This window comes from Bufo bufo, chromosome 2, assembly GCF_905171765.1.
Source record: "Bufo bufo chromosome 2, aBufBuf1.1, whole genome shotgun sequence".
NCBI lineage: Eukaryota > Metazoa > Chordata > Amphibia > Anura > Bufonidae > Bufo > Bufo bufo.
The window spans coordinates 93,828,722-93,853,349 of NC_053390.1; the positions used below are offsets into that span (position 1 = coordinate 93,828,722).

Consider the following 24,628-nt stretch of genomic DNA (forward strand, 5'->3'; position numbering starts at 1 on the left):
ATTCAGACCCTTTACTCAGTACTTAGTTAATGCCCCTTTGGCAGGGATTCCAGCCTCCAGTCTTCTTGGATATGAAGCCACAAGGTTTGCATGAGCATTTAAAGGGGGGCAGTATCACATATTAAAACTTCCCTTTTAATGGAGTAGGTATAAAAATACACAAAAGGGACAAGCATAGAAAGTCCCTCAGTGTAATCAAATTCCCCCCAAAAACTAACAAACAAAAAACAAACAAAACACCACAACCAAAAAGAAGTATGCTAGCAATGCAAACATATTCAGAAACCCACACAGGGGTATCTTTAAACTGGACTGGTAGAGAAAAATGGGTGGATCTTACTGGTCCAGTAGTATTGCACGGTGCACACATTTGTCCAGAAGAAATACACTCCAACTTTCAATGGAGCTTTTTCCAAATTGACCAGACTGTATAAAGAGCACATCAGTTCCTGGTGGGAGGTACAAGGCCTGGAGCATTACATAAATCAAGGCATAGTACCTCGCGGTCTACACATTTCCCTGAAACCGGCTAGTCTCTGTAAAAGCCCAGATCTCGTAAAGAAATGGGAGAGGGAAGCGACGAATAGCTCGCTTCGCTTTATGCATATCCTATTAGAGGCAGAGAGAATTACACTTGAACGCTCAGAAAAACGACTAACTGAACAAATTGAGATTACAAAGAAATTTAGCCAGGAGCCCAAATTTAGCAACAGAGAAAACTAGCTACAGAACACTATAGAGCGGTATCAACACAGCAAACACAGGCAATTTGCTAGAGACTCCCAAGACTTTAAAGAGAATAAAGCATACCTGTTTCTCACAAGTCCTGAGACGACTCAGGAAAAACAATCAGATCTCTCTTCAGCTGAAGAAACCGAGACCTCTGATAAACGAAAACGGTAGACCCCTAAGAATAAGGGGCAGAGGAAGGGGTGCACATATATCATGGAGGAGAGGAGGTCGTTTCACGCAGAACCAACCTACTCACTCTCCTTTCCCTTTTTTAGAACAGGGAACACACTACCCCCTACGCAGCTGAAGCACACAATCACCAGCGACATAGTAACATAACATCTGCCGATGATAAACTGGTCATTAATTTATCTACCCGTGCACTGACTCTCACAGAAGATAACTTACTAAGACTAGGCCTATCCTTTGTCCCTACGACCAAGTTTGATCTGTTCCGGTGGGTTAAAGATCTCCACTTGTTTGCCCCCAAACTAAGGTGGCACAAGCACTTCAAACTTTTGCAAAAAAGAGAAAGCCATGAATTGGGCATACCAGTGGAGATCCTGAGAGACGTGCAGCTCCTGTAAAATCTTGATAAAACTCCACCTGACATTGAAGGAGAGGGGGGCCTTTCACAGAGTTAAAAAACAAAAGTCAGAAAATGCCTCCCAGGGAGACATATCTTGTATCGACGTATTCATCAAACAGACCACAACAGAACTTGCAAAGTTGGACCCTACTCCACCTAGGTTTAATTTGTAGTTCCGAAGAGCGTAGAGCTAGAAAAAATCTCGAAAGGGACAAATCAATCACAATTTAGACCTTCGGACAAGGGGGGGGGGGGGGGGGGGGGGGGGGAACATCGTCGTGATGGACACATCCAAGTATAGGGATATGTGCACTGAGATTTTGAAGGATAGAACAGGCTATGAGATGATGGCGACAGACCCAACTAGACAATTTCAAGCTAAACTTCGGGAGTTTCTCATGAAGGCCAAGTATGACCAATTGATCAGCAATGACGAATTTGATTACCTGTATCCCCTCCACCCTGTTATTGCTACCTTTTACCGACTCCTTAAAGTACGCAAGGGCACTGCCCCCCTATGGGGGCGCCCTATTGTGTCGGGGGTAGGCAGTCTATCACAAAAGTGTGGGGGTATATGTAGACCAAATTCTACGGCCATTTGTACAAAGCCTTCCCTCTTATATTAGGGACATGCGGGACCTCCTTACAAAGTTTGAGGGTATCACTGTGGAACCAAATTGGTTCCTGGGCTTGAGCAACGTAGAGGCCCTGTACGCCTCCATTCCACATGACGAGGGCATAAGTGCATCTGCGTACTTCTTGAAGGCCAGAGGCCAACAATATCTCTCACATAATACTTTTGTCCTTAAACGGCTGATATTATTTTCTCTTTGACAGTCGTATCTACCACCAGCTCAGGGGTACTGCAATGGGCAGTATTTGCTCCTGGGCTGATGGGAGGAGACTATAGTTTTTGGAGAGGTCCCTGTGGAGGGACTTGACTATGTCGTACTCTGGTCCCTCTTCATAGACTATATTTTCGTCATTTGGAGCGGGACAGAGATTGACTTTGACAACTTTGTCAGGAAACTAAATGCAAATTCCGTCAACCCGAGATTCACCTCTGTCTTAGTGGAGGACCATCTTCCGTTTTTGGACATATCAATCTCCAAGGATGGCAAGGGGGGCTTACAAACGACTATATATTGAAAACCCACCGTAACTAAATCTCTACTAATGTGGGAGAGTAACCATCCTACTCCACTTAAACGCGGAATACCCACAGGTCAATACTTGAATCTAAAACGAAATTGCTCAGAGCGAATTGAATTCAGACGCCAGGCCAGAGACCTCAGGGAAAGATTCCAGGTACGGGGTTATCCCGACAAATTCTTACACGCATCATACCAGAGAGCACAAACACGCACAACGTTGCTACATCCTACAGCTCGTTCTAGTCAGGACACACCTAACACATTGAGGGCAATAGGGACTTTTGACACAGCAGCAACCGAAGTAAGAAGCAAAATACACCGTTACTGGAAAACCCTTCTTATGGACCCTGGCCTGGAGGATGTATTAGGCCCCCAACCAGCAGTTACATATAGGAGGGGTGCGAGCTTGAGGGATAACCTTGTACACAGCCACTTTAGTGCACCAGACAGACCACGTACGTGGCTGGAGTATCCGATCAAGGGCTGCTTTAGATGTGGCAATTGCATCTTTTGTCATATCATAGCACAGGGAAAATCCTTCACTGATGGCACAACAGAGTACGTCCATTTAATACGTGATTTTATTAATTGCTGCACCATGGGGGTGATATATTTATTGACCTGTGAGTGCGGCATACGGTACGTAGAAAAGACTTGTAGGGAATTTCGCCGCCGCATAGGAGAACATCTTAATGATGCACTAAAGAACAAAGACTCCCCTGTCGCTAGACACATACAGGCAGCCCATGACCGGCGGGTTACTACGATTAAATTCGAAGGGATAGAACGTGTCCCTAGATCACCACGTGGTGGCGATTGGCATAGACGTATTCTACTGGGGGAGTGCTGGTGGATCTTCAAATTGAATACCTCCAGCCCCCACGGACTCGATGAGCAATTACATTTTGGCTGTTTTATCTGATTTTGGTATTGTCCAGGCTTGGTCTATATGCACTTTTTGGGGGCAGTCCCCCCCCCCCCCCCCCCCCTCCAATGTGCATTGTTAATGCCTTTTCTTCATACCAACTCGGCATTGTCTGGTTTTGACATTAGCCATTTATCTATATGCACTATGCCTTAACCCCTGAAGATGCCGGTACTCGGCGAAACATGTCGGGGGGCAGTGTTGCTCATAAGTTTTAATACAGCAAGGCACTCAGTGTGGCACCAATAATCAGCATATAGAATAGCAAGCTAAAGCAACATTGTACCCATATGAGAACTGGCAGCGCGCAGCCAGCAGGGAAACAATGTATCGTTCCTAGCTATGAAGGAATAGCAGGAAATCACAGCATATACAGAGCGGCCAGCTGGCAATTTTTAAAATCACTTATTTTAGAATACTATATATTAGTTGGATACCAATAAAAGTTAAGTCTTAGTGAATACAAAGGTGTAGGAACAAGAGGTGTTAATTAGTCCAATTGGACACTAGTAATATTCTTCAGATAGGCGACCCCTTTCATTTTTGGTCACAAGGTTTGCATACCTGGATTTGGGGATTTTCTGCCATTCTTTCTCTGTAGATCCTCTCAGCTCCATTCAGCTTTCTCTCAATCTTGACCAGTCTCCCTGCCTCAGCCGCTGAAAAACACTGTACAGCATGTTGCTGCCACCACCATGCTTCGATGTAGGGATGGTATTAGGCAGGTGAGTGCCTGATTTCCTCCAGACTCGCCAAAAAAGTTCAAGCTTGGTTTCATCAGGCCAAAGAATCTTGTTTCTCACTGTCTGAGAGTCCTTTAACCTCCTAACAGTTCTGCTCGAACTTTAGATGCTCATATAGCTGGATAAGTAGCAGCTAGACATATGGACCTGGTCTTGTTTGAAAGCCGGCATTCCAATACAAGAATCACAGCATTAGCACAACTTCAGCAGAAGATCTCACAGTTAGAAATTGAGTCAGGAATAATCACGGTAAAATATACGCTTATCCTGTATTCACTGCCATCCTGATTTCTAACAGGGATATCTTCCAATGAAGATTATGCTGTGATCCTGGTATTGTTTGAAAGCTTGGAATAGCAGCTTTCAAACAAGACAATCCATAGATATAAGCAGCTAAAGCAGCCCTCTCTCTGCTGCTAGACTACTCGGGCAGAACTGTTAGGAGGTTAAGGAGGTGGGCTTTCCTGTGTCATTTACTGAGTGGTAGCTTCTTTCTGCTCACTTTGCCATAAAGCTCAGAATGGTCTGGTGCTGCAGTGATGGTTGACTTTCTGGAAGTTTCTTCCATCTGCACTTAGGATCTTTGAAGCTTATCGAATTGGGTTCTTGGTCAGCTCTTTTAACAAGTCCCTTCTCCCCCAATTACCTAGTTTGGTGGGACAACCAGCTCTAGTAAGAGTCCTGGTTGTTCCAAACGTCTTGAGTTTAAGGATTATGGAGGCCACTGGCTCTTGGGAACTTTAAGTGCAGCACACATTTTGTGTACCTTCTCCAGATCTGTGTCTCCACACAGTCCTGTCTCCGAGCTCTACAGGCAGTTCTTTCCTCCTCTTGGTTTGGTTTTTGCTCTAATATGTATTGTCAGCTGTGCAACCTTATACAGACAGGGCTGTATCTTTCCAACCCATGTCCAATCAACTGAATTTACCACAGATGTACTCCAATCCAGGTGTACAAACATCTAAAAAATTATCAAGAGAAATGGGAGGCCCCCGAGCTAAATTTCAAGCAACATAGCAAAGGGTCTGAATGTTTATGTCCATGTGAAATTTTAGTTTTACATAAGAAATTAACAAATATTTCTAAAATGATCTTTTCAGTTTTTCATTATGGGGTATTGAGTGAAGAATTATTGGGCAAAACTTTTGAAGACTTTCCGAATGCTTTATTATTAAAGATTTAGCATAGGCACTGTTATTCAATAAAGAGCATCCGTATAGCGCCACCTACTTTTCCTTATTTCTCTGTCCTCCTCAGTAATATTGCTTAGGTGGTCACACATGGTCAGTTGCATCCTTCTACTGCCACCAGAAATATCTGCCATTAGAAGCAGTCCGTTACAGGGAGAGAGCGGCAGCAGAAAGGACATGCCTCATGAGCTATCACAGGAAGAGACCTGAGACAGGAAGGACATGTCCCCTGAGAAAGGACACACCCTCAGCCGTAATGGGAGAGAGCTGCAGCAGAAAGGACACTCTCCCTTTGCTGCCAGCCCAAAATAAATCTAACAGAGCAATTGGTACAATATGTGGGGAGATATCTGGATTCATGTGAAATACTGGGCTGGTTCTAGCTTTGCCAGAAAGGGATTTCCATGTACTACCGAATTTTTCACCCTATAAGACGCACCGGCCCATAAGAGGAGGAAAATAAGAAAAAATATATTTTTAACCAAAAGGTGTGCTTTTGGTGGGTTTGAACTAATGGCGGTCTGTGCATGACACTATTATAGGGGATCTGTGGTTGATGCACTGTTATGGGGTGGGAGATCTGTGGATGGCACTGTTATGTGGGAGATCTGTGGATGGCACTGTTATGGGGGGGAGCTGTGGATGGCATTATGATGGGGGGGGGGGGGGGGTCTGTGGATGGCATTATGATGGTGGAGGGGAACTGTGGATGGCATTATGATGGTGGGGGGGATCTGTGGATGGCATGATGGTGGGGGGGATCTGTGGATGGCATTATGATGGTGGGGGGGATCTGTGGATGGCATTATGATGGTGGGGGGGATCTGTGGATGGGATTATGATGGTGGGGGGGGGGATCTGTGGATGACACTGCTATATGTGTCATCCACAGATCCCCCCCATAACAGTCCCATCCACAGACCCCCCCCCCCCATCATAATGACATCCACAGACCCCCCATCATAATGCCATCCAGAGATCCCCCCCACCATCATAATGCCATCCACAGATCCCCCCCACCATCATAATGCTATCCACAGACCCCCCATCATTATCCCATCCATAGATCCCTAAGGAGGGTCTGTAGTAGGCGGGGAGAGCGGCGGGCAGTGCAGGCACTGTACTCTGGCCTGCTGCTCAGTATGTACTGTATTATACCTAGTGTTAATCATAATATCTAAACTGCGCTCCCCCTGCTCCCCATCTGTACCGTACTTACCGGTACATGTCACACTCCGTCTCCTGTAGTAAGCGCTAGCAGGCAGGCCGGGCTGCAGGCGGCCGTAACTCACTGAGGTCACGTGCCTGCTCCGCCTGCTTCATTCATAAAGTAGGCGGAGCGGGCACGTGACCTGCGATGTATTAGTGAGGAGGGAGGAGGGTCTGTAGTAGGCGGGGAGAGAGCGGCGGGCAGTGCAGGCACTGTACTTTGGCCCGCCGCTCTCTCCCCGCCTACTACAGACCCTCCTCCCTCCTCACTAATACATCGCAGTCTGCGATGTAAATTGCCAGCAGTCGCCACATAAGACGCAGGGGCACTTTCCCCCCACTTTTGGGGGGGGGGGGGGGAGTGCGTCTTATGGGGCAAAAAATACGGTATATGATGTCTCATTATAATTTTTTGCGTCTTTATGGAATAACCCCTTTAAGAAATATTGTACTCTGGCCATTAGATCGCATACAGTAGGCTGACAATTGTATCTGTTAAGTATGTTTACTATGATATATACTATTTTTCTAAAGGTACAAGTTGTTAAGGAGGAGAGTCATCTGGTTGATCGGACAATGGGTTTCTGTAAAATTCAAAGCTGATTTGAGACCTTCACTCTATCAAGCAATTCTCCAATTGCTTCAAGATCACGACTTGGTTGTAAGTACATGAACGGCTCCACTATGTCCCCACCCCAGTCTGTTATCGTCTATAGATTGTTAATTAAAGAGGTTGTCCGCTTTTGTTATAAATATGACCCATCCTCAGGATAGGTCCTAAACATCAGATTGATGGGAGCCCTGCCGATCAGCTGTTTGTAGAGAAGGCAGTGCTTGTACGAGCACTGCCTTCTCTGCTCGGTTTACTTGCTTGCCGTTGTGAGTAACGTAGTTACAACTTCACCAACTCTTCAAGCAGCTGATCGGCGGAGGTGCCGGCAGTCGTCCCCCGCCGATCTGATATTGATGACACATCCTGAGGATAGGTCCTCAATATAACAAAAGCGGAGAACCCCTTTAAACATTCTGAATGACATTGCTGCAATGTAAGTTATGTTTGGATCCAGCCAAATGTAGAAAATCACAGATTTCCTTTGTCCAGCTTTTCAAGGATGATGTTATTAAGGACATTTGTGAAATGAACGCAGGATGAGCTTTTAATGTGATACAGCTCATTACGGTAAGTGGCCGTCAAACCGATGTATCTGCTGATAATATATGTTAGATGTCAAAGGCTTCGTCAGTGAAGTAATTGGCAGTAAACTGGGAGGAACCAGAGGCTGGAATGAAACCAGATATGTATTTAATGAGCACCAGGGCTGTTCATTACCTGTCAATATGCACATGAAACACGTACCCTGACACAACTAATGAGGTCTCTCTATGCTTCTCGTAAGGGCTCTTCTAGCCTCTAATCAATGTCAAGGAATAGTGAATAGTGTTTTGGGGTCTCTTTTCTTTACTTAGATGTGAGATAGACATATTTTTATGTCTCAAAGGGTACATATTTCACAGATAGACAGAGACATAAGATGTATAGATAGATGAGATATATAGATATGAGATAGATAGAAAGTGGGATGGATAGATGGAAGATATGAGATAGATGTGAGATGGATAAATAAACTGATATAGGATTGATATATAATGACATAGACAGACCAACAGACAAATATGAGATCGATGGATACAAGAGAGAGAGAGAGATAGATAGACATGAAGGAAGATAGATAAAATAGATCTATTGATCGATCAGTAGATAAGTAGATAGATATGAGACAGACATATTTTTATCTACTGATCAATCAATAGATCTATCTATTTCATCTATGTGGTTCCACTGGACATTACCAGCTCAGGATCTGCCAATAGCCACACTGATTGGATAGTTCGTTGGATAAACTATGCAGGGACACATCCCAAACTGGTAACACCCAGTTGGACCTTTATTGCAGACTACTGGCAATTCACCCAGAAATTTATGTAGGAATAACAGATCAATCTACAACATAGGGTCATAAGAATAGATGCTCCAGAATTGTTATTACATGGGGATGCATGTAGTTACTAAGACTGACGCCTCAGGGGAGGTACAGTTGAACACTAAAGCCGACTAAAAAGATCACTCGAATCTGCTCTTTATTGAAGTGATGATTAAAAGTCCATTAGAGGCTCTAACTGCATGCCTCTACAGCAACACCAGGTGGGCACTTTGTTGTGGATTTTTTTAACTCTTTGAATTTTGGGGTATCACCCGATGTTGTGCTCTGCCGTATTCTCCATATAGATTCATGTCAGAAGAGGTGACAGGTCCTCTGTAATCCAGCAGAGAGGGGGATCTGCTCTTTGCTGTGGCCTTCCATTCTGGCTCATCGAGGTTCTTGGGCAGGGGACATCATCTATGTTGTCAGCAGTAAGGCATATGGTCAAGATTTGTCATGGTGGAAGACAAGCCTTTTAAGCATGGAATTAAAGAGGTTCTCCGGGTTGCATATATTGATGACCGATCCTCTGGTATCGGAAACTAACAGTATACAGAGCGGATCCATTCACTATTGTTTATTTATCACTGGCATCCTGAAACTTAGTTCCGATTCACTTAAAAGCTAGCCGAGCTGCAGCATGGCCACATCACACTGTATGGGACTGTCTTCCTCCAGCTCTGTACACAATATGGGTCCCAGAGCCATGATAGCCCGAAACACCCCGACTGGGGTGCAGGGTGATGGACCCACACCGATTTGATATTTATGACCTAGTCAGAGCATAAGTCATCAATATCTGTAGCTCGAAGAACCTCTTTCATATTTATGTATTGGATTTATATGTTGGCATGATTGCCCAACGTAAACATTCAATGGAAGACTGTAGCTTATTCTGTTGGTAATAGGCTGCTATTGTAAAAAAGGATAGATCAGTCTTTACTTTATATGTTTCATTCTTATTTAGTCCCTTGCTGGCTTTGAAAAGTGTCCCAGGCCCCAAATCCTGCATGTGTGTTTCCATCCTTCATGGCCATCTTATTATGCATCTATTTTGTGATAATTAAATTTTTTGAGCCAATTGTCATCTGCAGCCTGCATGAGTTCTCATATATTGCAAGCTGCTCAGTCTCAATCCAAGTGAAATCCATCATGCGCGCCCTCTAGTGGCTCACTCTGTATTGTGTTTCTCTGCTCTCCTAAATGATCAGGACTGGAGCTGTATGACGGATTTGTCTCTGAATGGGACTGAGCAGCTTTCAATGTACATGAACACATGCAGGCTGCAGAAGACAAATCCAATAGATTTTTATCATGTAACACATACAATTTAATAAAAATAACAACGTGCAAGGTGTAGGTACATAGAATTAAAAAAAATTTGTTCATGATGAGAGCTCTCACTCTGTATTTTTATTTTATTTTTTTATTTGACCTTAACTATTGAAGACGCAAAAAGTATAATTATTTTGCAGATTTATCATCATAGAGGGCGATTTTTCTAATGAGCAATATGTGTGTTCATAAATTATCTTGAAGTCCAATCCCGAGCGTTAGGGGTTTAGCAGAACTTTAACAAATGACATATGTCTTGCTATTAATATGTTTCTAGCGATATTCTCTTCTTCCCTCACCAAGGCACAAGAAGTGGGTGACAAAAATCTCGCCAGTAATTTGTTTAATTGGCTAAATGTTGTATCGTTTTGTCAGCATTGTTCATGACAGGCAGCATAATGAATACATTTCTCGGCAGTGAGCTGCTGCTCATTAAATGACTGTCAAGCGTTTCCTTAAGGTTTGCAGCAGAATTTTTTTTTGCCTTTTATGCAGTATTAATTTTTACGATTTATAATGACAGTAATTGAAGTAATAGGTACTAAATGTTAATTACTATTTATGAACGTGAATATTCATAGACTGCCTTATAATATGAGAGGCTATTACAAACTAGTCACCATCTTCTGTATTTTTAGCCTTTAATCTATACACATTTATGTATATTTTCATTAGCAAATTTTCTGGGGGCTTTCGCATCTGTCAGCAGTTTTGTACCTATGACACTGGCTGACCTGTTACATGTGCGCTTGGCAGCGGAAGGCATCTGTGTTGGCCCCATGTTCATATGTGCCGGAAATTGCAAAAAAATGATGTTACATTGTTTGCAAATGAGCCTGTAGGAGAAATGGGGGCTTGCTGTTACACCTAGAGGCTCTGCTCTGTCAGCTACTGGCGCACCCTGTGCACATTTATTGACAGGGCCAGAAAGTGTAAATGTGATCACACCTGGTCCTGTCAATCAAAGTGCAGAGAGAGCAGAGCCTCTAGGTGTAACAACAACGCCCCTGTTGCTCCTTGAGTCTTGTTTGCATATATTAGGCTACTTTCACACTTGCGGCAGGACGGATCCGACAGGCTGTTCACCATGTCGGATCCGTCCTGCGGCTATTTTGCCGTGCTGCCGGACCGCCGCTCCGTCCCCATTGACTATAATGGGGACGGGGGGTGGAGCTCCGGCGCAGCACGGCGGTGAAAGGCGAAAGGCCGCCGGACTAAAATTACTGCATGTCCGGCGGCTTTCGCCGTGCCCCGCTGTGCTGCGCCGGAGCTCCGCCCCCGTCCCCATTATAGTCAATGGGGACGGAGCGGCGGTCCGGCGGCAGGACGAATCCGACATGGTGAACAGCCTGTCGGATCTGTCCTGCCGCAAGTGTGAAAGTAGCCTTAAAACATAATTTTTTGCAGCAATGCAAGAACATATTAATATGGGAACAACACAGATGCTTTCAGCTGCCAAACCCACATGTAACAGGTCAGCCAGTTTTATAGGTACAAAACTGCTGACAGATGCCCTTTAAAAGCATTGTCTGAGATGAGTAAAAAACATATATATACTCGCCCATTTCTCCAAAGCTCTTCTCTGTGGCACTGGTTTGTTACTCCTTCTAAGCAGTTGCGGTGATGTACCTGGATGCTGTCTGCAGCTGAGGACAGTGATTGGCTGCAGTGGTCCCATGCTGAACCCATGTACGTCACTGTGCTTATTGTCCAAGATTTTTATCTCGGACAATCCTCTCAGCCATGCGGACATATCAGTTTTAGTACATGCTTGAATTCCCTGTAACATAACAATACTGGAGCATCTTTTCTCAGGGGAGGAGGATTAGGCCACTCATCGAGATTGAACATTCATTCGAACGCTCATTCCAGATAATTGGCCTGTGTAAAGGTTTTGCCAATCACTCAACATAAAGTCAAAATGCTCATTTGTCGGGTGATGCATCTCATTTGTCGTCGGCCTTGTGTAAATCGGGGATGCACTGCTGACAGTGTGCAAACAAAATGGGAGATGAACGATCGTAATGATTGTTTGTCTCCCTTTCTCTTTGCATCATGCTGTCTGAAAGGCACTTCAACAAGAGCAGCAGTCCACTTATATATCACCGATCGGTGCCGTATTGGCCTGGCATCAGCCTCTGTATGGACCCCTTTACATTGGCCAAATTTGCGGACAATTAACAGGAACAAACAGTTTGTTCCTGAATAATTGTCTGCTCGTCAGAGACGTTAAGAGCTGCATAATGATGATGGTGATCACTCATCTCCATTGAGAATCAAGCCCAGAAACAATGATTTCCGTGACCGCAGCAGCAAAGCTCATTTGTCAGGTGATTGGCGGCACCTATACATAAGGCAGTTATCTGGAATGAGCGTTCCTAGGAACATTCCTTCCCAATAATTGCTCCGATCATTAGCTTGTCTAAAGGGGCCAAAATAGGATCCTTACTCCTCCTAGAAATGTATTAATAAATTGATAATTGGGGGTAACCATTCCCCTTGTCACCAGGATGTGGCACTAGACCGAACAGATTGTTCAATGTGTAGGGAAAAACCTCAATGAAAACAACAAAAGTGCAGTAGACAAAAAAAAATAGGAAGTAGATAAAAGCATCACATTGATCTGTGTATATTGCTCAAATACAAATTATGTTACACGTGGCCATCTGATTCGAATTTACGTTTCCACAATAGTCTCTTGTTGGAACAGCAATCATGCCAAATAGGTGTCAAAGTAACAAAGGGATTATGTAAATTATTCTTGTAATCTTCTGTATGCAGCACCTTGACCTTGTATTCATTAAAACAAGAACAGCATAGTCCTATATCATGCCGGTGGATATTGGACATTTGCTGTGTAATTCCTGTATCATCGAGAGAGAGAGCCAGACTGTGTAGAGACAGCGGTGCTTCAGAATTTTCTTTATTTTTGCATTAATTTGACCTAAAACTGCATCCGATTTTCGCAGTCTTGGGGTACTTTCACACTTGCGGCAGAGGATTCCGGCAGGCAGTTCCGTCGCCGATGCTGCCTGCCGGATCCGTCAAAATGTATGAAAACTGATGGCAGTTGTCAGACGGATCAGGATCCTGATCCGTATGACAAATGCATTGAAATGCCGGATCCGTCTCTCCGGTGGCATCCGGAAAAACGGATCCGGCATTTATTTTTCTTAACATTTTTTGCAGTCTGAGCATGCACAGACCACAATACCGGATCCGTTTTGCCGGAACACTCGGGGCCGGATCCGGCATTAATGCATTTCAATGGGAAAAAATGCCGTATCTGGCATTCCGGCCTGTGTTACGGAATTTTGGACAGAGGTAAAACCACAGCATGCTGCGGTATTATCTCCGTCCTGAAAAGTCAAAAAGACTGAACTGAAGACACCCTGAAGCATCCTGAACGGGTTGCTCTCCATTCAGAATGCATTAGGATAAGGCCTCATGCACACGACCGTTTTTCTGGCCCGCACCCGAGCCGCAGTTTTTGCGGCTCGGGTGCGGACCCATTCACTTCAGTGGGGCCGCAAAAGATGCGGATAGCACTTTGCGTGCTGTCCGCATCCATTGCACCGTTCCGTGGCCCCGCAAAAAAAAATATAGCATGTCCTATTCTTGTCCGTTTTGCGTACAAGAATAGGCATGTCTACAATGGGCCACCCGTTCCGCAAATTGTGGAAGGCACACGGGCGGCTTCTGCTTTTTTGCGGATCCGCGGCTTGAGGACCGCAAAAAACGGCACGGTCGTGTGCATGAGGCCTAAAACTGATCAGTTCTTTTCCAGTATTGAACCCCTAGGACGGAACTTAATGCCGGAAAAGAATAACTCTAGTGTGAAAGTACCCTAAAGAGTAGATTAAAATAACCAAATCAAACAAGTCAAAAATATTACACTTGGTCATTTATTGAGGGAAATGCTCCAATATCACATGTCTGTGAGTGGCAAAAGTATGTGAACCTTTGCTTTCAGTATATAGTATAACCATTTTGTGCAGCAATAACTGCAACTAAACATTTCCAGTAATTGTTGATTAGACCTGCATATTGGCTTGGAGGAATTTTATACCATACCTCTATACAAAACTTCTTCACCTCTGTTACCCTCCATAGCATTTCTTTTGGATTAAGGTCGGGGCTTTGCTATTCCAAATCTTTAACCATTCTTTGGTAGAAAGACGTGTACTTGGGGTCGTTGCCTTGCTGCATGACCCATGCTTTCTTGAGATTCAGCCTACAAATAGATGTTCTGACGTTTTCCTTTAAAATTTGTTGGAATAATGTAAAATGTATTGTTTCATTAATGGTTGCAAGCCTTCCTGGCCCATATGCTGCAAAGCAGCCCTAAACCATGATACTACCACCACCATGTTTCACAGATGGGATAAGATTTTTATGCTGGAATTCAGTATTATCCTTCTCCAAATTTCTCAAGCTTCTCATGTAATCCAAAAACTTCTATTTGGGTCTAATCCGTCCAAAATAACAGTGCTTGTCCAGGTGATCTTTAGCAAACTGCACATGGGCAGCAATGTTCTTTTTGGATAGCTGTGGCTTTCTCCTTGCAATCTTACTATGCACACCATTGTTGTTCAGTGTTGTCCTAATGTTGAATTTATGGACTCATTAGCTAATGTGAGAAAGTCCTTCAGTTGCTAGAGGTTATCTTGAGTTCCTTCGTGAACACATGAACTATTAAACGTCTTGCTGTTGGTGTGATCTTTGTTGGCCCACCACTCCTGGGAAAGGTAATAATGGTCTTGAGTCCTTAATTTGTACACAATGTGTCTGACTGTGGATTGGTGGTGTCCAAACTCTTAAGAGATGGTTTTATACCCTTTTCCAGCCTGATGAGCATCAACAACGCTTTTCTAAGGTTCTCAGACATCTTTTATGTTTGTGCCTTGATACACTTTCACAAACATGTTGTAGAGATCAGACTTTGACAGATCCATGTTCCAAAAAGGTGATGTATACCTTCGGTCACAATTTTTTATGATTGCATTTTACCCATTTATTAAAAATATTGACCCGTTCTGTCACAAAGGCTTAACTATTAACTGTTTAGCTGTGTGAATCCTACTTTCACTTTGTGCCAGTAATCTAATAAACCTTATCTCTAAATTACTAAAAGGTCATAAACACTTATTTAAGCCACATTCTTATCAGTAAGATAAGAATTGGGCTATAATGAGTGTTTAGGAGGTCAGAGATAACGAGCCGTCATTTGAGCTGCCTGACGTAACAGAGTGAAATTTCAAAGCCTACTACTAGAGAAATTTAAAGGGGTTATCCGAGTTATGGGAAAAATAATTTAAACCTCATAAAACTCATCATGACTTACATATACATTGGTTAGGCTTGATTTCTTTAGAGATAAACCCATACCTTTTCAGAGTTCTGTTATTTCTGTGTTTACATGCTGAAGTACATGCTGAGGGGGCGTATAACAACAATGCCTGAGCTCTCCCTCATGAATATTTGTGGGCATGAACAATCTGACATACCCCTTACCCTGCTCTGCATATCCTAACTTTGCATTAAAAAAAAAACCTGTCACATGATCATCTCCTAGCTCACACAGACAGATCTTCCTGTCACATTGCAGATACACAGGGTAAGTTCTAAGCTATATCTGTATCTAAGCTATATCTGTATCTAAGCTATATCTGTATTTAAGCCATTTCTTTATCTAAGCAATATCTGTATCTAAGCTATATCTGTTTCTAAGCTATATCTATATTAGATATATATATATATATATATATATATATAGCTTATTCATATATATATATAACTTAGATACATATATATCTTAGATACAGTTCAAGCTTAGATACGGATATAGCTTAGATACAGATATAGCTTAGATACAGTTCAAGCTTAGATACAGATATAGCTAAGATATAGCTATAGCTTAGATATAGCTATATCTATAAGATGAACATAAATCTGTATCAAAGCTATATCTGTATCTAAGTCATTTCTTTATCTAAGCAATATATGTATCTAAGCTATATCTGTATCTAAGCTATATCTATATTAGATAGCTATAGCTTATTTATATACAGTTGCAAGAATTAGTATGTGAACCCTTTGGAATGATATGGATTTCTGCACAAATTGGACATAAAATGTGATCTGATCTTCATCTAAATCACAACAATAGACAATCACAGTCTGCTTAAACTAATAACACACAAAGAATTTAATGTTACAATGTTTTTATTGAACACACCATGTAAACATTCACAGTGCAGGTGTAAAAAGTATGTGAACCCTTGGATTTAATAACTGGTTGAACCTCCTTTGGCAGCAATAACTGCAACCAAACATTTCCTGTAGTTGCAGATCAGACGTGCACAACGGTCAGGAGTAATACTTGACCATTCCTCTTTACAGAACTGTTTCAATTCAGCAATATTCTTGGGATGTCTGGTGTGAATCGCTTTCTTGAGGTCATGCCACAGCATCTCAATCGGGTTGAGGTCAGGACTCTGACTGGGCCACTCCAGAAGGTGTATTTTCTTCTGTTTAAGCCATTCTGTTCTTGATTTACTTCTATGCTTTGGGTTGTTGCCCTGTTGGAACACCCATCTTCTGTTGAGCTTCAGCTGGTAGACAGATGGCCTTAAGTTCTCCTGCAAAATGTCTTGATAAACCTGGGAATTCATTTTTCCTTCGATGATAGCAATCCGTCCAGGCCCTGACGCAGCAAAGCAGCCCCAAACCATTATGCCCCCACCACCATACTTCACAGTTGGGATGAGGTTTTGATTTTGGTGTGCTGTGCCTCTTTTTCTCTACACATAGAGTTGTGTGTTTCTTCCAAACAACTCAACTTTGGTTTCATCTGTCCACAGAATATTTTGCCAGTACTGCTGTGGAACATCCAGGTGCTCTTGTGCAAACTGTAAACGTGCAGCAATGGTTTTTTTGGACAGCAGTGGCTTCCTCTGTGGTATTCTCCCATGAAATCCATTCTTGTTTAGTGTGTTAAGTATTGTAGATTCGCTAACAGGGATGTTAGCATATGCCAGAGACTTTTGTAAGTCTTTAGCTGTCACTCTAGGATTCTTCTTCACCTTATTGAGCAGTCTGTGCTGTGCTCTTGCAGTCATCTTTACAGGGCGGCCACTCCTAGGGAGAGTAGCAGCAGTGCTGAACTTTCTCCATTTATAGGCAAATTGTCTTACCGTGGACTGATGAACGGCAAGGCTTTTGGAGATACTTTTATAACCCTTTCCAGCTATATGCAAGTCGACAATTCTTAATCGTAGGTCTTCTGAGAGCTCTTTTGTGCGAGGCATCATTCACATCAGGCAATGCTTCTTGTGAAAAGCAAACCCAGAACTGGTGTGTGTTTTTTATAGGGCAGGGCAGCTGTAACCAACACCTCCAATCTCATCTCATTGATTGGACTCCAGTTGGCACCTCACTCCAATTAGCTCTGGGAGATGTCTTTAGTCTAGGGGTTCACATACTTTTTCCACCTGCACTGTGAATGTTTACATGGTGTGTTCAATGAAAACATGGTAACATTTAATTCTTTGTGTGTTATTAGTTTATGCAGACTGTGATTGTCTATTGTTGTGAATTAGATTAAGATCAGATCACATTTTATGACCAATTTGTGCAGAAATCCATATCATTCCAAAGGGTTCACATACTTTTTCTTGCGACTGTATATAACTTAGATACATATATATCTTAGATACAGTTCAAGCTTAGATACATATATAGCTTGGATACAGTTCAAGCTTAGATACAGATATAGCTATATCTATAATATGGACATATATCTCTATAAAATATATCTGTATCTAAGCTATATCTGTATTGAATCTATATCTGTTTCTAAGCTATATCTGTATCTAAGCTATATCTGTATTGAATCTATATCTGTTTCGAACCAATATCTGTATCTAAGCTATTCCTTTTTCTAAGCAATATATGTATCTAAGCTATATCTATATTATATATATAGCTTATTTATATATATATATATATATATATATATATATATATAACTTAGATACAAATATATCTTAGATACAGTTCAAGCTTAGATACGGATATAGCTTAGATACAGATATAGCTATATCTATAAGATGGATATATATCTGTATCTAAGCTTGAAATGTATCTAAGATATATTTGTATCTAAGTTATATATGTATCTAAGCTATATCTGTATCTAACCTATATCTATATTAGATAGATATCTCTACAGCAAGTAGTTGAGGAGCCAACCCGGAAGGAGGCCATTTTAGATTTAGTATTCACAAATGGGAATTTGGTATATGATATTACTGTAGGGGAAAGCTTGGGATCTAGTGATCACCAGTCAGTGTGGTTTACTATAAGTACAGTGACTGAGTCACACCACACAAAAACAAAAGTTTTAGATTTTAGAAAAACTGACTTTTCTAAAATTAGATTAGTGGTATACGAGTCCTTATCAGATTGGAACCGTTTCATTGGAGTCCAGGAGAAATGGGACTACTTAAAAGAGGCACTATTGAAGGCAACAGAAAATTGCATTTGGCTTGTCAGTAAAAGCAAAAAAAGGAAGAGACCACTGTGGTACTTAGCAGAAGTGGCCAAAATCATTAAAAACAAAAAGATAGCATTTAGGAATGATAAAAATAAAAAAAACGAGGATGACAGGCAAATTTATAAGATTTGGCAGAGAGAGGCCAAACAAGTTATAAGAGCTTCTAAAGCACAGGCAGAAGAGAAATTAGCTCAGTCAGGGAAAAAAGGCGATAAGGAATTCTTCAGATACATAAATGAAAAAAGGAAACTAAAACAAGGAATTACAAAATTAAAAACAAAAGAAGGAAGGTATATGGAAGAAAATAAAGAACTAGCTGACTGCCTCAATGAATACTTCTGTTCAGTCTGTACAATGGAAAATGAAGGAAAATGACCTCAGTTAGGAAAGAAGACTAATGAATCTTTTGATGCATGTGTCTTTACAGAGGAAGAGGTTCTAAGTCAGCTGTCTAAAATCAATACAAATAAGTCACAGGGGCCTGATGGGATACACCCAAAGCTATTAAAAGAGCTCAGCGGTGAACTAGCAAAACCATTAACAGATTTATTTAACCAATCACTGGCAACAGGAGTGGTCCCAGAAGATTGGAAATTAGCAAATGTTGTGCCCATTCACAAGAAAGGTAGTAGGGAGGAATCGGGCAACTATAGGCCAGTAAGCCTGACATCAATAGTGGGGAAATTAATGGAAACCATACTTAAGGAGAGGATTGTGGAACATCTAAAATCCCATGGATTGAAAGATGAAAAACAGCATGGGTTTACTTCAGGGAGATCATGTCAAACTAATCTTATTGATTTTTTTGATGGGGTGACTAAAATAATAGATGGAGGAGGTGCAGTAGACCGCCTTATCTAGACTTCAGTAAGGCTTTTGATACTGTCCCACACAGAAGGCTTATCAATAAATTGCAGTCTTTGGGCTTGGACTCCCATATTGTTGAATGGATTAGGCAGTGGCTGAGGGACAGGCAACAGAGGGTTGTAGTCAATGGAGTATATTCAGACCAAGGTCTTGTTACCAGTGGGGTACCTCAGGGATCTGTTCTGGGACCCATATTGTTTAATATCTTTATCAGCGAAATTGCAGAAGGCCTCGATGGTAAGGTGTGTCTTTTTGCTGATGACACAAAGATTTGTAACAGGGTTGATGTTCCTGGAGGGATACACCAAATGGAAAAGGATTTAGGAAAACTAGAGAAATGGTCAAAAATCTGGCAACTAAAATTTTATGTTGATAAGTGCAAGATAATGCACCTGGGGCGTAAAAACCCAAGAGCAGAATATAAAATCTGTGATACAGTCCTAACCTCAGTATCTGAGGAAAGTGATTTAGGGGTCATTATTTCAGAAGACTTAAAGGTAGGCAGACAATGTCATAGAGCAGCAGGAAATGCTAGCAGAATGCTTGGGTGTATAGGGAGAGGAATTACCTGTAGAAAGAGGGAGGTGCTCATGCCGCTCTACAGAGCACTAGTGAGACCTCATTTGGAGTATTGTGCTCAGTACTGGAGACCATATCTCCAGAAGGATATTGATACTTTGGAGAGAGTTCAAAGAAGAGCTACTAAACTGGTACATGGATTGCAGGATAAAACTTACCAGGAAAGATTAAAGGACCTTAACATGTATAGCTTGGAAGAAAGACGAGACAGAGGGGATATGATAGAAACTTTTAAATACATAAAGGGAATCAACAAGGTAAAAGAGGAGAGAATATTTAAAAGAAGAAAAACTGCTACAAGAGGACATAGTTTTAAATTAGAGGGGAAAAGGTTTAAAAATAATATCAGGAAGTATTACTTTACTGAGAGAGTAGTGGATGCATAGAATAGCCTACCTGCAGAAGTGGTAGCTGCAAATACAGTGGAGGAGTTTAAGCATGCATGGGATAGGCATAAGGCCATCCTTCATATAAGATAGGGCCAGGGGCTATCCATAGTACTCAGTATATTGGGCAGACTAGATAGGCCAAATGGTTCTTATCTGCCGACACATTCTATGTTTCTATGATAGATATAGCTTATTTATATATATATATATATATACACTGCTCAAAAAAATAAAGGGAACACAAAAATAACACATCCTAGATCTGAATTAATTAAATATTCTTCTGAAATACTTTGTTCTTTACATAGTTGAATGTGCTGACAACAAAATCACACAAAAATTAAAAAATGGAAATCAAATTTTTCAACCCATGGAGGTCTTGATTTGGAGTCACACTCAAAATTAAAGTGGAAAAACACACTACAGGCTGATCCAACTTTGATGTAATGTCCTTAAAACAAGTCAAAATGAGGCTCAGTAGTGTGTGTGGCCTCCACGTGCCTGTATGACCTCCCTACAACGCCTGTGCATGCTCCTGATGAGTTAACGGACGGTCTCCTGAGGGATCTCCTCCCAGTCCTGGACTAAAGCATCTGCCAACTCCTGGACAGTCTGTGGTGCAACGTGACGTTGGTGGATAGAGCGAGACTGTCACGGCCACGGTTTTGGCCGTTACTCCTTGGGAGCCGCATACTGTTGCCCGCGGTTTTGGGTTGTAGTGTCAACCGCAGCTTGAGGCATAATGTAGTTGGCCTCAGGTGCGGTTGCCGCAGACAACAGCTATGTGTGCAGTTCCCTTGGAGTTGTGTGCGCGTTTGTAGCACTTTTGTATGTCTGTGTGCACTTTGTTTATGTTTGGTGTGCACTGACATTTTCCCTGCACTGTGGCTGTCCGTGGCAACGTTTGGTGGTATGATGTACATGTGGTGGCAGTGTCTCGGGCTGACTCCCAGGACACGCTTGCCACCCATGTCGTTGCCTGCGGCAACAGCCACAGTGTGTTTGTTGTTTGGACACTTCCCCTTTAAGTTATGTTTTCCCTTCTGTGGTTTTGGAAGGGTTAACTCCCTTTCAGTGTGTGAGTCACAGGGTGTGTCTGATTGTTGGGTGTGGCCTCTTGGCCCTATATAGCCTCAGTTGTAGGCAGTAGCCAGAGAGGGTGTTTCAGCCATGCTGGCTGTAGACATCCTCCTGGTTGCTTACCAACTGCCAGTGGGGGCCAACCTTCTGGTCATAAGCAAATATATATGTCCTTTGGTGTCTGGAAGATGTGTTTGGTTTTATGTTTCTTTATTGCACCTGTGGTCCTGGGTTCCCGTGTGTTGTGTGTTTGTGTGCTGAGTCCTGCTGTCTGTGGGCAGTACATCCACATGGGTTCCAGGCTTTGTTGTCTGTGGTAGGTCTCTGTTATGCTTGTGGCAAGTACCTGCCATTGCCATAGGTTGCATTTGTTTCCCCTTGCTTGCAGCTTGGCCAGTGAGACTCCTGTTCCTCCGTATCCAGAATGAACAGGATGTCTTACTCTGACTCCTAGCCCAGGGACCGGTCGGAGGGTAAGTTAGGGCTCCGAGGTTCCTGCGCATGGGTCCTCCTACCTTCAAGGTTGGCCCATGCAGGTAGGAGTTAGGGTCAGGTTAGGGACGCTGTAGGAGGTGACCTGCTCCTTAACTCTGTCGTCCTGGTCAAGCAGCGACCATCTTCCACCGGCACACGGCTGAGGGTTTCCCCCATCCTCAGCCGTGACAGAGACATGATGTCCCAGATGTGCTCAATTGGATTCAGGTTTGGGGAACGGGCGGGCCAGTCCATAGCATCAATGCCTTCGTCTTGCAGGAACTGCTGACACACTCCAGCCACATGAGGTCTAGCATTGTCTTGCATTAGGAGGAACCCAGGGCCAACCGCACCAGCATATGGTCTCACAAGGGGTCTGAGGATCTCATCTCGGTACCTAAAGTTAGTCAAGCTACCTCTGGCGAGCACATGGAGGGCTGTGCGGCCCTCCAAAGAAATGCCACCCCACACCATTACTGACCCAATGCCAAACCGGTCATGCCGGAGGATGTTGCAGGCAGCAGAACGTTCTGCACGGCGTCTCCAGACTCTGTCACGTCTGTCACATGTGCTCAGTGTGAACCTGCTTTCATCTGTGAAGAGCACAGGGCGCCAGTGGCGAATTTGCCAATCTTGGTGTTCTCTGGCAAATGCCAAACGTCCTGCACGGTGTTGGGCTGTAAGCACAACCCCCACCTGTGGACGTCGGGCCCTCATATCACCCTCATGGAGTCTGTTTCTGACCGTTTGAGCAGACACATGCACATTTGTGGCCTGCTGGAGGTCATTTTGCAGGGCTCTGGCAGTGCTCCTCCTGTTCCTCCTTGCACAAAGGCGGAGGTAGCGGTCCTGCTGCTGGGTTGTTGCCCTCCTACGGCCTCCTCCACATCTCCTGATGTACTGGCCTGTCTCCTGGTAGCGCCCCCATGCTCTGGACACTACGCTGACAGACACAGCAAACCTTCTTGCCACAGCTCGCATTGATGTGCCATCCTGGATAAGCTGCACTACCTGAGCCACTTGTGTGGGTTGTAGACTCCGTCTCATGCTACCACTAGAGTGAAAGCACCGCCAGCATTCAAAAGTGACCAAAACATCAGCCAGGAAGCATAGGAACTGAGAAGTGGTCTGTGTTCACCACCTGCAGAACCACTCCTTTATTGGGGGTGTCTTGCTAATTGCCTATAATTTCCACCTGTTGTCTATCCCATTTGCACAACAGCATGTGAAATTGATTGTCACTCAGTATTGCTTTCTAAGTGGACAGTTTGATTTCACAAAAGTGTGATTGACTTGGAGTTACATTGTGTTGTTTAAGTGTTCCCTTTATTTTTTTGAGCAGTGTATATATCTTAGATACAGTTCAAGCTTAGATACAGATATAGCTTCGATACGGATATAGCTTACATACAGATATAGCTTAGATGCAGTTCAAGCTTAGATACAGATATAGCTTAGATATAGCTATATCTATAAAATGGACATATAGCTGTATCTAAGCTATATCTGTATCTAAGCAATATCTGTATCTAAGCTATATCTGTATTGAATCTATATCTATTTGTAACCAATATCTGTATCTAAGCTATATCTGCCTTGAATCTATATCTGTTTCTAACCAATATCTGTATCTAAGCTATATCTGTATTGAATCTATATGTGTTTCTAACCAATATCTGTATCTAAGCTATATCTATATCTACGCTATTCCTTTATCTAAGCTATATCTGTACCTAAGCTTTTTCTTTATCTAAGCAATATCTGTATCTAAGCTATATCTGTATCTAAGATATTCCTTTATCTAAGCTATATATGTATCTAAGCTATATCTGTATCTAAGCTTGAACTGTATCTAAGATGTATATGTATCTAAGTTTATATATATATATATATATATATATATATATATAAAAATAAGCTATATCTATCTAATATAGATATAGCTTAGATACATATATTGCTTTGATAAAGGAATAGCTTAGATACTGATATAGCTTAGATACAGATATAGCTTAGATACAGATATAGCTCAGATACAGATATAGCTTAGATAAAGAAATAGCTTAGATACAGATATTGGGTAGAAATAGTTCAAGCTTAGATACAGATATAGCTATATCTATAAGATGGACATACATCTGTATCTAATCTATATCTGTATTGAAGCTATATCTGTATCAAAGCTATACAGGTCCATAAATATTGGGACATCGACACAATTCTAACATTTTTGGCTTTATACACCACCACAATGGATTTGAAATGAAACGAACAAGATGTGCTTTAACTGCAGACTATCAGCTTTAATTTGAGGGTATTTACATCCAAATCAAGTGAACGGTGTAGGAATTACAACAGTTTGCATATGTGCCTCCCACTTGTTAAGGAACCAAAAGTAATGGGACAGAATAATCATAAATCAAACTTTCACTTTTTAATACTTGGTTGCAAATCCTTTGCAGTCAATTACAGACTGAAGTCTGGAACACATAGACATCACCAGACGCTGGGATTCATCCCTGGTGATGCTCTGCCAGGCCTCTACTGCAACTGTCTTCAGTTCCTGCTTGTTCTTGGGGCATTTTCCCTTCAGTTTTGTCTTCAGCAAGTGAAATGCATGCTTAATCGGATTCAGGTCAGGTGATTGACTTAGACATTGCATAACATTCCACTTCTTTCCCTTAAGAAACTCTTTGGTTGCTTTTGCAGTATGCTTTTGGTCATTGTCCATCTGCACTGTGAAGCGCCGTCCAATAAGTTCTGCAGCATTTGGCTGAATATGAGCAGATAATATTGCCCGAAACACTTCAGAATTCATCCTGC

At 42.4% G+C, this 24,628-nt stretch overlaps 1 protein-coding gene across 1 annotated transcript in view; it reads left to right on the forward strand.

Annotated features, from left to right (window-relative positions):
• The window catches only part of IPO11 (importin 11), a 565,426-nt gene that overhangs the window by 152,875 nt on the left and 387,923 nt on the right, over positions 1-24,628 (forward strand). Inside the window, exon 16 of the mRNA XM_040421326.1 lies at positions 7,077-7,203. Within this exon, the coding sequence (XP_040277260.1) occupies positions 7,077-7,203 (127 nt within the window). The remainder of the gene's footprint in view (positions 1-7,076; positions 7,204-24,628) is intronic.